This window comes from Lynx canadensis, chromosome C1 (assembly GCF_007474595.2).
Source record: "Lynx canadensis isolate LIC74 chromosome C1, mLynCan4.pri.v2, whole genome shotgun sequence".
NCBI classification, from domain to species: Eukaryota; Metazoa; Chordata; class Mammalia; order Carnivora; family Felidae; genus Lynx; species Lynx canadensis.
In genome coordinates this window covers 153,446,168-153,463,441 of record NC_044310.1, presented here as the reverse complement: position 1 = coordinate 153,463,441, position 17,274 = coordinate 153,446,168, and the positions used below count along the sequence as shown (strand labels likewise).

The following is a 17,274-nucleotide window of genomic DNA, read 5'->3' as shown; positions in this document are numbered from 1 at the left end:
AGAGAGAAAATGTGTGTGTGTGTGTGTGTGTGTGTGTGTGTAGAACAAAAGAATAAGTAAGCAACCTATAGGGTGTTGCATTCTTACAGTGTGGTTTTGTCTAGAAGAAACTCATTCAAGATAACCTTAATCTTCAGATTTACCATCAAGTTTATGTGTAACTTCACAAATTACTAGAATTATGTGAAAGTAGAAAAGTTCAGCATTAGCAAACCATACATAATACTGTGTATTAAATTCTCATTAAATTTAAGTAAGTTGCAGTTTGCCATTTATTTTGTATTGAAAGTGGTTTTGGAGATCCCACAATGAATCCTGTTTAGGAGTTTGAGACCCTGTGATTGTCCTTGGGCCTGTAGCTCAGATGCAGGTAATCACTTGGGTTGTGCTTCTTTTGAGTAAGGAAGGCATCTTGTAAGTTAGAGACCATGACTATCATCTTCAGTTCTTGACACCCTGGTTTTAAAATAATAATAATAATGGATGTGGCTAGGGCTAATGAAGACAGTTCTTTTATTTTTCCTGAAGTCAAAGTAATTTTTTAAAAAGTCAGTATTTTTCCTAATTCTTCACTGATACTGACAGGTAACAATGGTTTCATCACCAGTAATCCTCAAAATTTCTTCTTGGTCCTTCTAGTCATGCATTTATATCGCCTTCTTCTCTACTCTCAGCTTTCTGAGTTCTTTGGGCTTTTTTTTTTTTAACCTCAATGACTTTAGCATTAGCATCATGGTTTTCCTCTGTCCTGTCGCCCATCATAATTATTTTAGAATTTTTATATGTTTTCTGAGATAACTTTTCTGTTTCCTTAACTCTGGAAAACTAACATCCATAGTCTACTTTCTTTATCTACCAAGAGAGTAGGATCTCATCACTTTTTATTTTTAAATGTTTATTTATTTTTAAGAGAGAGAGAGAGAAAAAGAGAGAAAGAGAGACTGTCAAGCAGACTCTGCACTGTCAGCACAGAGCCCACTGTGGGGCTCAAATTAATGTACCATGAGATCATGACCTGAGCCAAAATCAAGAGTTGGACATTTAACTAACTGAGTCACCCTGGCACCCCTGAATTTCATCACTTTGAAGCTGGTCGTTACTGAGATCTTAGGGTTCCCTCTTTGACACAATCTTTTTGACAATGTGGCTTACATACTTTCTATTTTTTCATTGGATTTGTTCTTCATCCTTTTTATTAAGGCTAATTTATGACTTTTCTGCAAGTTGATGCATTTTTCTTCATATTTATCTTGGATTCTGCACCAATCATTTCTACTACATTTGTACTTAAAAGGATCCTAGATTTTCTTCACCCTTTTGACCTTCCACAATGTTTGCTTCTTAGGTCCCTAAACCTGAGTAATTTTCCATTAATTACCGTTTTGTTTCTGGGTCACCAATTGTTGGAATGCCTCAGTTTTCTTATCTATAAAAATGCTTGATAACTCCGTTGTTGTTAGGATTAAATGAAATGGTGTCAGTGCCTGGCACATGTGGAGTCCTCCATTTTCTATTGAGAATTGCTTTCCTTCATCCTGGGCTCTCTCCACTTACCTCTCACCCTCAAATGCATCTGACTAAAACACCCCTCTCTTTATGGCACTATTTTTGATAAAAGAACACAGGTACAACAATTCAATATCAAATTAAGGAAGTCCAAACTACCAAGTCTGAAGATTGGGACACCTTATTTCTTCTTCTCCACAATTAGGTACAATTTTCCTTCCCTGTTCCCCTTTGAATATCTTAAGCTTCAGCTGCATGACTCTTTTGTTCTACAGATACTCTACTTTTCCACCTCCACACCTTTTTGAATGTTTTTTCATCTGGAGTACCTTACCACCCACATTTTCTCCGTTTGGCTTGTAGCTCAAGTAACACCTTTATTTATGAAGGCTCCCTAATCCTCCCAGAATGAACTGTTACCTCTACCTTCCAGACTCTTCTGACACTTTATTACCATTGATGGTTATCCTATATCCTTATATGCTATAATTAATATGCATGTCTTCTCTTCTTGAATAAACCACAAGACCCATGCGGGCATCATTACTTCATGGTGCTTAGCAGTTTCTTGCAATATACTAGGCATTTAATAAATACATTAAAATGAAAATGGTCTTCCTAAACTCTTTTATGTACATGGAGGTAGCAACTTAAATGGTATGTTCCGAAGAGACATTTGTTTCAACGGTCCATAGTTACTTTCCTAGGATTTTTTAAATAAAGATAATTTCTCCACATAGAGAACAAGGAAGGTGTGTCCCAAATACTGATTGCTGTTTAAAATTTGTTTAGGGCTGAAAAACTTTCCTATAAGCAGAATTTGTTTCATACCAGTGTTTTCATCAGACATTTTGATTCAGGGACTTTGTTCCTAATAGTTTTATCATTCAGGAATGACTCAGGTTATAGGTGCAGTGACTAATTTTTTAATATTAAGTGTTTGTGATTAAAAGTGGTGGTGTGATTCTGGATATCTTAGTGATTGTAGATATCTTAAGCTACAATTTGGGATATCTTAACAGTGTAATTTGGAGTATCTTGAATGTTGCAGCTACCATTGGCCCATGGTTAAAAAACAAAACAGTGTTTAACTATAACAAAAAAATATGCAGATAAATGTTAGCTACCTAAAATGAAGACCCATGACATGGACAACTTAAATTTCTTCCTGGCTTTGTTACTATAAATAGAATAAGGAAAGTTTCAACAAAATAATTCAGGAATTTGGTGGAAGATTAAGGAAGAATAATTTTAAATAAGTTTATATACATAATGTTTTCTTAGAAAATCAGAGTTCCATATGTCACTGTGAACAGTCTCTAATAAAACTTTTTGAGACGATATTTTCTTAATTTATCTAAATATTCCTTGTGCATGATATTTATTTTGATAGTATTATCTATCAAATATGCATTTCCTTTGAAGAATAATATCAATATTAGACTGGAATAAATATTTAGAAAACTTATATACTTCATTTAACTTTTTATATATATATACATATATATTTTCTTTTCCTCAAAATGTCGTCTTGGGGAAGATTTTTAGAAAGTTTCCCTTTGTCTCCTTATACAACTCATACAGAGATATGCTCAGAATGTTCCATTTGCAGGAATGTGAACACATAGCATTATCTTCAGAAGAATGCCCTTATTTGTACATTGATTTTTCACCAAAGAGCTTATTCAGATTAGGGAACACAATAAGGTTGGAGGTGGTAATAGACTTTGTGCTCAGGGGAAAACTAAAAACTTGCCCTGAATTAGGTTGGTAACCTTGCACTGGCTTACCAATCTTTTGGTACTGGAGCTTACTGATAATGCCTCTTTAAAGACCAAAAGTCACCCTTTGTCTGCCATCTTGTCTTTGCGGTCCTTTGCTTACTTTGAGGCTACCTGCCAGACTGAAAACCCTTGGGCATTTCTGTGCATCCTGTCATGGATGATTAGATTAAAGGAAGGTGAAATTAAAATGTTTATTGTGGTGTGTGTGTGTGTGTGTGTGTGTGCATATATATACCCATAAACATGTGTGTGTGTGTGTGTGTGCGCGCGCACGCACACGTACACATGCATGCGGGCAGAGTAAACAGCCTTCTTCACCAGAGAGAGCAGGTCTGTGCCTTATTAAAAGTAAGCATTAAAGGACACTGCTGTTAGGGACAAGATGTGCAGCATCTGCCCTCCTCAGAAAATGCTACACTATGCAACAGCACAAGTAGTGGTGTCTACATGTACTTGGGAAAGTTAATTTTTAATGAAAATGAGTTTATGGGCTAAACTGCTATAGACACTACAGAGAATAAGGAAATATGTGAGTATGTTTGCATATCACTCCAGGTCCTTACCTTATAGTCAGGTGTCTGCCTAGGATGTAATTATTCCTCATTAAGTGTTTGTTCCTTTTTTCTCTATTCTCTTTCTCTGGACACTTTAAAAACAGTTTTCATTTGGGAGATTTGGTAAAAGATTGACATCAATCCTCTTTTTTAGCCTGTGGAGAGAGCATTGTACGGCTAGACTAGCACAGTCTCTGTTCTTCAAAAGAGAATCAACACCATTTATAAAAAAGATATTGCTTTCTTTTATGCTCCTACCATAAATAGAAATTTGTTTTGATTTGAGCAAATCTGAGAATGCCATAAATGAAAACACAAATAAAGAAAGCATAGAACTTGAAGTTAGAAATCCTGGGCCCTATAGTTGATTCTGTAACTTGCTATGTAACCTCTAGCAAGTTGCCTCATCTCTCTGGCCTTTGCCTATAAAATGACCCAGAGACATGTTGCACATGATTTGTGACCTAATTTGCCTGTCCAGCAGCACCAGTTTATAGCAGAGTTGAGAGTAAGCCCCGCAGCTTTGACGGGCACTAGTTGGGTCAGAGAACTAGCTCAGAAACAGTTGACATGGACTACAGTGCCACCTATTGGAAAAAGTAGACTATGAAAAATGACAAGATAATAACTGCATTAATGTGGGTCAATTTTGTTTAAAAAAAAAATCAGTAATACAACAGTATGGATCTCAGAAGAGTTTCAAAATTTCATATCACATTTACATTTATTGAAAAGTGTAAAATAATGACAAATGTATAGTATGTATATAATAGGCAAATAGATTTCAAAAACACACTGCTGAAAATCTATTCCATGGCACAAATCATGTTGAACTCTAAGAATGCTTAAATTTTAGTGTAGATACTTATTCAATTGTGGATGCTTAAAATAAAAGTTGGAATTTTAACTTAAATTATTTAAGTAGAACAGAACTTTTTGAGTTTTTATTGGTGAGACTGAAGAATCCTGTAATCTGGGCTCCAATATTGCCCTCCGCAGCTCTGAGCCAGGGAGTGCATAAGCCTCTACTGGTTGATTGCTGTCCTGGTTGGAAAAAGGTGACAGAATACTCACAAATGTCCTCTGAGTTCATTCCTAGGGGAGCTACTCTCCTCTCTTTACTTTCTGGGCATCTACACCTTATAACAATGACTCTTGTTAATTTTCTTTTTGATTTTTTATGACTACAAATGCAATAGTTGGACACTATAAAGTAGGAAAATGCAGATAAGCTAAAAAAATTAAAACATCATGTCATTATTAAACAGGCAGTTTACGTATATTAACATTATAGTATATAACCTTTTATTCATACGTATACACAGACACACACAAATGTATACATTACCTATATAGGCACTTCTTTTGTTTTTTCCCCAATATGGTATCATATTGCACATGCTATCTTATTAACCTACCTTTAAGTTAATGATTTCTCACTTTTGTGTCCATAAAATTTTATCTTTTGTCCATATTTGCATCGCCCCAATTGCAATGAGATATATTTATAGTACTTCATTTTTTTTTAAATCAGGGGTGTGTGTATGTGTTTAATAGATATGTTATTAAATCGCAGTTTTTATGAAGGTAATTATGATTAGTTCTGAATGTAACATCCAAGGTAAATGACCAAGTAGAGTTTAGCCTAAAGTGGTGAATTTCAAAGATTTTTTATCTGTTTTTTTTTAATCATTTGATGTAAGAACTTTTGTCAGTTTAATACTAATCTAATCTAAGGTTTTATTGTCTTAAAATCTTAATTCCGTGTTACTTTCTTCTAAATGTTTTCTATAGCCTAATTCAGTCAGCATTCTCAACTTTGAGATTAGGTTTATTTGTTTTATGTACCTCATCTACTCCATTTCATGCACATAGGAATAGAGATCATTACTTCATTCCTGAATTCATTATTGAGCTAGGTGGGTTAGCATAAGATAAATAAACATTAGTAATAACGAAGAGTGTTCTAAAAATTTCCATACTATCATTAATCTAATTGGGTTGTTAGTACGCATTTGTAAGGGGCAGCTAGAATCTATTCAACTCAACTCAGTTTTGAGAATGCATTGAAAATGGTATTAGATAGTAGGGCAGATTTAAAGAATCATAATAAAGGGGCACCTGGGTGGCTCAGTCGGTTTAGCCTCTGACTTCGGCTCAGGTCATGATCTCATGGTTCATGGGTTCAAGCCCCACATCGGGCTCTGTGCTGACAATTCAGAGCTTGGAGCTTGCCTGCTTCAGATTCTGTTTCTCCGTCTCTCTCTGCCCCTCCCCTGCTCATGCTCTGTCTCTCTTTCTCTCTCTCAACAATAAATAAACATCAAAAAAAATTTTTTTAATTTAAAGGATCATAATAAGGAAGAATCTTATTCATAGAATTCAACCCCTGTCAGATACTTTGAAATCTGTCTATTCATAAAAAGTCCTACATCATGCATCTTCATTTTCTATGACAGTCCCTGTTTGTACCTATTATCCCAGATTAATTACTAATAGTGCCCCCTTTTGCTCTCAGGTGTCTCAGATTGGATGATAAATTACATAGCCACCCTATTGGTAAGTGACTTTGTTTAAACACTTCCAGGGGTTGGAAATTCACTGAGGAAGTTATTGGACATCTTGCTGATCTGAGAGCTCTTTGTTGAATCATGACTCTCATTTTTGATATCCAGTTGTACTTTGAAACACAAAAATGGAGGTCTCGTCTTAGCTAGCAGGTGGCAAAACTAGGACAAGATTACCTCTAATAGGTGTCATGAATGCAGAAAGAGTCACCATAGTATTTAGGGGGTGATTTAGTGATGTCATCATTCTTTGAAGTAAAACTACAACAGATAGCAGTTAGCCTGTTCCACACCATCCACCCCACCTTGAATCCTGATTTATGGTTATTGAGAGGCTAAAATGTAGCTCCATTAGGACTCAGGAAATTCTAATTTTGACTGCACCTTCATTCTGTATATGTTCTTCGTAATCTGGTCATGTAACTTTTCTAACTTCAGCTTTTTCATTCATGAAGTAAGAGTAGCTTTTGTGGTGGTTATGAGCTCAAATGAGATAATAGATATAAAATTCATACAAGGGGTTTTTTATTTCTAAAGGAAGTAGGGAATTTCATAGGAATTTCTCCATTTTAAAGAAGAAATAAGAGTTTTTAGAGAGTCTTAAAAAATATCTGCCCTCCAGAAAATTACTTTACAAGAGAAAAAAACCTATAAATGGTAATACACAGTAGACTCTTAAATAATATAATAAACCCAAATTCCAAGTGATAGGGGGGTATAGAGGAGGATGATACTATTTCTTATTTGATTGAGAGAGTGATGACCAAGGTCAGCTAGTCCTTTTCTACTTTTAATCATTTGGCTCAGGTTTCAGGTGGCCTGTTGGCACGTGCTCCTGCTTTAGCAAACATGGACACAAGTCTTTTCCTGTGGTGATTCTAGGGTAGAACCTGTTAGCCAATTGCTGTTTGGTACATCAGCTTGGGATAGCTATCCTCAAAACAAAATTGTTGTTTTGCTAGAAGTAATTTGACTTCTAGGTGGATAACTCTATACTCAAGAGATGAGTTCTGTTTTCTGTGGTGCATTTCGGGACTAGATATTCCCCAAAGTAGCCCCATTGCATGCAGAGACTGCTTAAAAGTTAATGTCCTACTTTTATAGTGTTAAGGCTCCTCTTTGATAGAGTTAAGACAGTAACTCTCACGCTTAAAATTGGCTAGGTCAGGGCCATGTCTTCTATGTTTTTAGTGCCAAATGCTGAGGCTTCAGTGAAATATAAGAAGCATTTGAACAGGTTTGAGGTTATTTTTGGAAACGGTCTTAACCCAACCTAATGCCATAATCTCACCTCTGTGTAAAGATGTCTTGACTTTAGATACAACAAGGTTACTAGTCAAGTTTGTTAAGTAAGAAAAAAATCCAGCTTTCATACCTCTGTGTATGTGTTCTTAAAGCATATGAATCTCATTTCAACAACTTTGCCTTTTCATACATCTGATACTGTGCAGAGAACTCAGTTGTATATTGTCTAATGTGTTTGAGATACTAGAATTCCCTAAGAGATAAATAATCACAGTTCCTATAAATTCCTCATTCAGTGACACTGACCTCACTGTGTACTGATATTGTATTAGGTACTGGGAATAAACATTGCTAAGAGAGGGTCTTGCAAGAAAGGAGTGCATATCTAGGTATAAGTGGAACCCACATAACATCTTGAGCCCATCCTCCTCCTTCAGATCAAGATAAGATTGGCCTGAACCCTTGTCCTAGATCTTGTGGAAAGTTCAATTCCCTTCATAATATTATTATGGATTCCCAAGGGTTAATGTTCTTGGAGACTTCTCCCCTGGCTCTGACTATATATCTTATTTTTGGATTTTTTTTTTTTTTAATGTTTCTACCTTTTGAAATTTCCTTTCTTTTCTTGATTTAACATGTTCCTGGAAGCTACCAGGACCTTAATGTATCATATAGCAAATCATTTAAATTAGCAATTTAGGCCTCCTGTTGGGTCCTTTTAGCAACCCTCCCACGTTCTAGTGTTCCTGCAATCCTGGCCTCTTTCTACTGCTTAACTTGTTTTTCTGTCTCTTGTGTCTTCTAACCCTTTTGGTCTGGCATCGGCTTTAATCCTGTCAACACTTTACAAAATATATCTGAAATCTGACTAGTCCAAGCCACCATCTCCCCCTAAATTTTTGCAGTGGCTTTGTAACTGCTTCCCCAGGCTATTGTGAATACAACAATTAGCATATAATCCGTTTAGATGTAAAGTAGACCTCATCACTCCTCAGAACTCCAGTGGTTTTTTCTCACTTGGTAAAGTCCCACGTCACTCTGATTTCAGTCTACCTTGTTCACCCCAGCACACTGCTTTCTGTTTTTCCTTAAACTTGTGGAGCACACTATTGCCCCCAGGCCTTTGCAGCTTGTCTAACTCTGCCTGGAATTTTCTTTCCCCAGATAGCCCATTCCATTCAGGTCTCTGTTCTAATGTCTTTTTTTTTTAATTTCTTTCTTTCTTTTTTTTTTTTTTTTTTTTTTTTTCCATTTAGAACATTTCCTAACCTCCTTTGTTATCTTATTTTTCATCATAACATTTATTATTATCTGTTATACTGTATATTCTCCTTGTTTCTTTAGCCTCTTTAGATTGCTGGTTCGGAAACTATCATATGCAGGAGAATTGGCTGGAGTGTTTGTCAAAGCACACACTTCCAGAGTTTCTGATTCACTAATCTGGACTGGGGCTTGAGAATTTGTGTTTCTAACAAGGTCCTAGAAATACTGATGCTGCTGGCCCAGGCATGACACTTTAAGAACCGACATACCAGAACTACTGTGGCCCATACAGTGGCCACCCACTACCTGTGGTTATTTAAGCTGAGTTTAAATGAAAATTTTAGTTTGTTAGCCCACTGTGTCAGTGTATTTCAAGCGCCTACTAGCCGCGTATGGGTGAGTGGTCACTGTATTGGACAGCAGAGATGTAGAAAATTTCCATGTTGGAGAACAGTTGAACAGTACTGATCTAGAACATAAGCTACATGGAGATGGATTTCTTTTCTGTCACCTCCCCTCGCCCAGAGTAATATCCCCATATTTATATATCTGGTCCACGTGGCATTTACTTTAGTGTAAGGCATAAAACGGGTATATAACTTTTTTTTTTTTTTTAATCAGATGGCTAGTCTTTTTTCCCAAATACCATTTGTTGAAAATTCAGTTCTTTCCCCCCAAATTTGGAATACCATTATCATATGCAGTCTTAAATTCCCTTCTGCATTTGCATCTGTTATAGAACTTTCTGGTCTGTTGCATTTTTATCCGTCTGGAAATAGGAATATTTTCAAGACAAAATTGGCTCCTGGAATTCTTGAATAAAGAATTAAATGGAATTCTAGAATGAGAGAATAGTGATAAAGAAGTTCTGAGATTTTTAGTTGCCTTTCAAAGACATTTTTATTAGAAAATATTTAGGCAGTGTTCAGTTTAAAAGTCATGACATAGATCTAGTTAGCATGCAGCCTTTTTGCCATGAAATCTGATATAGTGTGCAAAGATTGTAGATGACCAAACTGAGGGAATAGGCCATTATTATAATATTCTTGGCCCATTATGTGCTTCATTTATTAAATTAGAAAACTAATGTCACAGATAAAAATACAATACTTTATTAAGTCATATTAGCAAGGTTAAATAAGTGTATATAAAAAGTATTAAATTCTTACCTTTTAAAAATGGAAAATATAGTTTTCCTTAAATGTTTATATTTTTGTACATAGGAGGATGAAAATGGTGGCACTAATAAATATTTTTATCTTGTTAACTTTTGCATATTTCTGGAAGAGATTCTAAAGAACTGTACATTTAAGAAGTAAAAAAATGTTTAAAGTATAAGCTTCAGTGTTTTTGCATTTGTTACATGGCACATTTATATATACAGAGAGAAATATAATCTGAACATATGATCATTTATTCATAGACAGTAGTGGACAGCTCTCCATTTTGGTTGAATGTGAAATTTCGTTTCTCTCCCAGCTTTACTGGAATTATATTGTATTTACCTAGACATTACCTGGTCCTTTTTAACTTTATTTACTATCAGGGAAAGGAGATACCGTTTCCAAGTCAAGAATAGGTATGTAGCATTAAATTGCTCTCAAGATAGTAGTATGTTACCAAGAAATAAACTTGAATAATACCATTATGCTAGTCTTCCTGTGGATGAAATTTAATATATCCTACTCATTGCCAAAATTTGGGCAATTATAGACAAATTTATATATGGAATATATATTTATATATTATATATATATTAGATAGCTCAAGAGGACATAAAATTCCTAAGTTTATTATTGTGGAATCATCTAATAAAGGCCTAGGGAACATATTTTAAGGACTGAAACATATTCCACAGAACATTTTTTTTTTTTTAATTTATGGAGGGACTTAGAGTTTTTATTCATTTTCTTTATATATGTATAGTGGGGTGCTACTTGTATATGGGAAAGGAAAAGGGATGTGAACGATTGGGCAATAGCCACAGGAGGTAAGGGTGAGGTAGGGGAATGAGCACAGGCGATGGTTTGAGAATCTATGTAAAATGTTTAACCTCAAGACCACACATTGCAGACAACTAACCCTCTTCCAGGAGGAGACTGCCTCTGTGGAAAAACTGAAGGAGAGTGGAGATGAGGTGCATATGAAAACAGATGTACAAAATTTAAAATGTCAGACTGAATGGTGAGACTCCTAGCCTCATTTCCCTGTCAAGTTCTTGAAAGCCAGTACCCAGGTTCATATCTAGTCAAGAAATTAGAGAATTTTTTATTGACATTTATATTTCCCCATGGAAAAAAAAAATAATTGGCCACCTAATTACCATCAAATGAAGCCCATCAACCTATACCTAATCCATGAAAATAGGCCTTTACAGAGTGTTTTGGTGCCTCAGTCTTCAATATGAACTAACAGCTTAAGATCATCCAGACATTTGAGGAAATCACATAATACAAAAGATCTTCAGTATTCTTTCCTTGAGGGCTGCTAATTAAGAAAGACTCAGAGACCACTTTGTTCTATTGTTGGTGTGAATGGAAACACAATCTGTGTTAACAACTGGAGTCTGTGGTAAGGGAAGCAAAAACTTGGGAGGTGTCTTTGCTGTCAAATTGGATGTGCAGTTTCCTATAGAAGCAGGTTTTATATTACCAGTAATATGTAACACTTAATCACCATTTGAAATTATGCATTTACGTGGTTACTTTCTAATTGTTTCAGCACAAGTGCCCATAACATTTTTCTGTCAAGGGCCAGGTAGGAAATATGTTGGGCTTTGTGGGCCATCTGTTTCTATAACATCAATTCAAATCTGCCTTTGTAACACACAAGCAGCCCTACATATTATGTAAACAAGTGAGCATGGTTGTGTTCCAATAAAATTTTATTTACAAAAATAGTCTATGGGCCCACTTTGACCTGCAGACTATAGTTTGCTGACACTTTGTCTAGTCTATTTAGTAGTGTAGATCTGTGAGAGCAGATATACTGTTAACACTTGTATTGTGTCTCCAGGGCCTAGAATATATTAAATATTATTTGAATGAATTAAGAAATCTGTACTATACACTTCTTTAGAATTTTGTGAGCTTCTTCATGTAGATACTCATTGTGCTTTCTAAAGCCCAAAGGGTGGTGGTAGTGGTCCGTCCTTCCTTCCTTCCGTCCTTCCTTCCATCCTTCGTTCGTTCCTTCCTTCCCTCCCTCCCTCCTTCCTTCCTCCTTGCTTCTTTCTTTCCTTCTTTCCTTCCTTCTTTCCTTTCTTCTTTCCTTCCTTCCTTCCTTCCTTCCTTCCTTCCTTCCTTCCTTCCTTCCTTAGTAAGCTCTTTGTGCAACATGGGGCTTGAAGTCATGACCCCAAATCAGTAGTCACATGCTTACTCACTGAGACAGCCAGGCACCCTGGGGTGGTTGTGGTTCCTAATGCTTCGTTTTTATGAGCTCTTTGGAGCACAACCAGTTCATAAGCAAAAGACTGCTGGTATTCAAAATAATATTGTGAAGGAGCATCTAGCAAGGTACTCTTGGGTAAGGAAAGGACTTCTCTTCTCTTAAAATGTATAATACGATGACAACTTGGCAGATAAAAAATATACGTAATTTTTAAACCAGCACTAGGACCCAAGCTCTCTTGAATATTAATCAGGATTTTTTTAACTATTATAATTTTGTCCACTTAAATATCTTATAGTTAGAGAGATGCTTGGAGTCCAGGCATACACTTCCTGCAGGTATACACCTCCTCCAGGTACACACCTCCTGCAGTTGGGGAAAAAATCTTGCAGTTAGATTTTTAAGTTCCTTTCACACATACTCTTTTATAGCCTTGTTTTATCTACTGAAAACAAGGCCCTAAGAAAAATGCTAGGGATAATAATAACTTTAACATTTAATGAAATTGTTTTATGGACTTATGAGATCGGTATTATTTTTGTTTTACAGTAAACCTATGATGGACTTGTTGATATTCCTCTGTGCACAGTATCACTTAAACCCATCAAGTTACACAATTGATCTGCAGTCAGCTGAAAATAACCCCATTAAATTTAAGCCAAACACACCAATAGGAATGTTGGAGGTGGAGAAAGTCATTTTAAAGCCAAAAGTTTTGGATAAGAAAAAACCTACACCTATAATACCAGAGGTAAGAACATCACTGTAGATTTTGATGTCTTCTGGCAAAAATACTAAATTGATTTTTCAGTCATTAACTGAAGGTTGTATTTATTTCAAATGAAATAAAAATGGACTTCCTGTTTAAATTTGATGTGAGCATGGCTATCTTGTTTGCCTAGACCACTTTGTTTAGGATTCATTTAGTTATTGATCTTTGGATTAACTAGAATTTGAGGAATACTTTAGATTTTAGATGCTCTAAGGTGATCTCTAGGACCATATCAGAATCTGACAATTATAAATTATCTACATTTTAACTAACTTTTTCAAAAAGAGGAAGGTTTTAGAATCTTTTAATGAAAATTTATTTAAGAATTAAAATATTTTTTGGCTTCTCTGTACTTGGTAAGTGGTGGTTTTACTTATTCTAAATTGTTAATTTGAGCTATATAATGACTCAGTTTTCTGTATTATATGGATTTTAAGCAGAATTTTTTTTGCTCCCAAAAATTTTTAACCATGATGATTCTAACAATTCTTCTTTGTTTACAAAATTGTTCTGTTTCTGTAAGCAGTAGGGATAGAATTTTTTGAGTTTCAAGAACTATTTTTTCATTAGGAACATCAACCATTTTAACTTTGGGGAATATATAAAAGTCTATATATTAAATTCAGTTTATTTACATATGACTTGAGTGTATATATTCTCACATTTTCTTCATATTGTTATGTAGCTTTTTATTAAAAATTTAAGAATTCCTTTACAGTATTAAAACATTTGTATTATATAAAATATTAACATTAAGAATTAATTAGGACATTGGACTATTTTCCATCTAGATACGTATGTATCTAGGTGGAAATATTTGTGCTATAGCATGGGATTATACATTGTGTTATAGTTTAATGAATACATGTTAAGCTTTGAGAATCTACAAACTGTAGATTTAGCATGGTAACATGTTTCTGAATTCCATTTATATACAGGAATAAATTCAGTACATTAAAATGATATGTTTAGAATCTCTTCAATAATTTTAATTAAACTAGATATCTAAATTGTCAAATAATAGTGACAACAGGTAATCACAATAGCTAATGTTTATTTGTTGATAATTTATGTGCCAGACCTATGCTAAGCTTTTTATATGGATTATCTCATTTATCTTATTTCCAATAGAGAAGTACAAAATTCTATATTTTAACCCAAATACCACTTTTTTCATCCAAACAACTGGCAAACCACTAGATAAATATTCTTCAGCTGAAACATAAAATAGAACATGTGCAACTCTTTATTATTATGGGTGTTTGCTCACTTATAAACATGTTAGGGAACAAAACAAAATATCAATAGTATTTTATGTTCCCCCTTGAATGTAAAACCAACTTATACCTTTCAAGGGCTATGAATTTAATCTAGGTTATTTAATAAACAAATTATTTTTAAGAATATGCTTCAGGACAAAAAAAACAATGTTACACCAAAATAGAAAATGACTGTTTATTGTAAGACTATATAATTGTAGATTATCTCTTTATTATAGATATCATTGTGGAATGTTTTAGTAAATAAATTATGGTAATAACTATGGATTTATTCTGTGTTTCAGAAAACTGTGAGAGTCGTGATCAATTTTAAGAAAACGCAGAAGACAATAGTGAGAGTTAGCCCACATGCACCACTTCAAGAACTTGCCCCCATTATATGCAGCAAATGTGAGTTTGATCCACTGCATACACTGTTGTTGAAGGATTATCAATCTCAGGAGCCCCTTGATTTGACAAAATCTCTTAATGACCTGGGACTAAGAGAATTATATGCCATGGATGTCAGCAGAGGTAAGGAAGACTCTTTGTTTTATACACTTGACAGGAGGTTCATGTAAGCGCATGTATTGTATTTGTGAATAGAGTTTCTGAAGTTCATAAAGACACGTTCATGGATCCTGTAAATAGAGGTCAATACATGTCATTGGTAATAAGAGAAAATGTAATAAAATTTAACTTGATTTCATTTTTTGAAATTAGAACAAAAACTTATCTTTCTTCTTTGTGATTCACATTTTACACTTTTTCATCAACCTATGAATAGTTTTTGGTGGGATTTAACTTAATTCTTTGTGGCTTTGAGATTTAAACAGAAAATAAAAATTTACATTTAAATTCATTGTTGTTTTAATCAAGTGTGAATTACTGTAGACTCACCATGGTTTTGCCTGAGTCTTAATTATCATTCAAATTTGTAAGTTTCTGGAAAGATTTTTTTTCTAGGTTCTCCCAAAATCAACTGGCTTATAAAAAATCTAACTCCAAAACTTTTCTAAATAAAAATAACTGGCAGTGTTAATCTGTAGAAATAATTTAACGTATTAAAATTTGGAGATCTTAGGTTATGTTGGTTTCTATGCTAATAGATAAATGCAAGCTTATTTATTCAACATGTGTTTCACAGGAAATAAAAGTTTAGTGAAAGATGATTACTTACATCCCCTGTGCATGGAGCACTTCAAATTTCATCCTCAAATTGTGGATTTATATAATCCATAGGCAGCTATTTCAACTCAGTGGTGTTTTATACTTGAACAAACATCATCTTTACAGTCAATTTACCCTCTTTTACCCCCTCCTTCTGTAGCCACTTCTGTTACTGCCTCCAATAAGTCATCTTTACAAGGTAAGACATATGAATCAGTAGAAAAAAATTATAACATGAAATCTCTATTTTTATTGGATAAATTAAAAATAAGCTTCTAATTTACCTGTTTTCTTAACATTACTAATGTGTACATTCTGTAAGAAAACTTTTGGCTCTCATTTCCTGAAAATTAAGAACCCCCCACAACCTTTGATTTCTGAAATTAATATAATAATTACATTTCAATAACTGCTTAAAAATTAATATCATCCTAAGAATGTGAGAAACATATTTTTGACTCTCATATAAGAAAAAACGATTTTTCTGGTTTATTTATTAAGTTCAATTGGTGATAGTTTAGTGGTACCAAGAAAGGATCTCAGATTATTTACATTATAACCAGGGTATATTCATTATTGAAAATTTTTGCAGTGTTAAATTGTGAATATTTTATAATAACATGGAAAATACTTATGCTAAAATTAGCTTTTAAAGCATTTAAATGAGTTTAATACAGTATGTAAAAAAATTTTTACATGAAATTTCTGAAATGAAGTACATAAAAAATTTTAATACTGGTTACCTTTTGGTAGGGCTATGGGTAATTTTTTTCAACCTTTTCTTTATAGTGCAGAATTTTATAATGGGAATGTATTACTTTCATAGAGGGAAACTTTATTAAAAATTAGCCTATAATAATAAAGTCTGGAAGCCTTTTTCCTCCATTAAAAAAGGATAGACTCAGATAATTTATTACTATAATAATTACTACTCTACTGAAAAAAAAAAGAAACCTAATAAACGTATTACAAAAAAAAAGAAACTTAATAAAAGAAACTTAAGAAACATTATGTGTTATTGGAATCTTCTTTCTTTACCACTTTCAATTTTCCTATAGCACAGTAAGCCTCTCAGTCCCAAGAATTAGTCTATATAAGTAATGTTGTGATTCTTTGTTATTAGTGGCTATCATAAAGACTACACTAATCAAAGGAGCTGAAAATTGTTATGATCATAAAGCATACATTGGCTAATAATCAGGGGATAGGCATTTAAATTCTGAAACTGCATTAGCTGTCAAACTCATTTAGCAAGTTGATAGGGTGAATAGCTTTTTATCTGTTGGGATCTCACCTTCCACTTCTATGATAATAGATTGGGGAAAAAATGGGCTTTTTTCCAGTAGCAACATCCTAGTACTTAAACATAGCTTTCGCTTCTACCTTAGCCATTCTCTACATACACAACCCAAAGCAAATTCCATAGTCTTGTTGCCTCATTTTGGAGGTGTTTAATGCATTGGTTTGTGATATCCCTTCCAAGCCCAGAAGATATGTGGTTTATTCAGGGTATTAAAAGTTATGAATTTAACCTTAAGAGATTGGACTAGGAAAATTAAGAAAGCTCATTTTACAGTGTCAGAATCCACAAGATCAACAGAAATGCTCTAAATGCCTCTGCCTGCTAATTTTGTCTGATATTATCAGAAGTCTTAGAACTTTGTATGCAGTTATTTAGAGTCTCTCTTCTGGAAACAGGAAACTACAGTGTTTTTGAGTTGTTTTTCTAAGTAAGCTGAAGCCCTTGTGTTTCTTAGTGTT

General features: G+C 34.1%; 1 protein-coding gene across 13 annotated transcripts in view; it reads left to right on the top strand.

Annotated features, from left to right (window-relative positions):
• Nucleotides 1-17,274, top strand: part of COBLL1 (cordon-bleu WH2 repeat protein like 1) — a 169,823-nt gene that overhangs the window by 105,157 nt on the left and 47,392 nt on the right. For 9 of the 13 annotated variants that reach the window (XM_030324544.1, XM_030324547.1, XM_030324543.1 and 6 more), the window contains 3 exons: nt 12,862-13,063; nt 14,649-14,877; nt 15,674-15,712. In XM_030324544.1, the coding sequence (XP_030180404.1) occupies nt 12,862-13,063; nt 14,649-14,877; nt 15,674-15,712 (470 nt within the window). The remainder of the gene's footprint in view (nt 1-12,861; nt 13,064-14,648; nt 14,878-15,673; nt 15,713-17,274) is intronic. The other 4 variants (XM_030324550.1, XM_030324548.1, XM_030324553.1 and 1 more) reach the window with 1 other exon arrangement.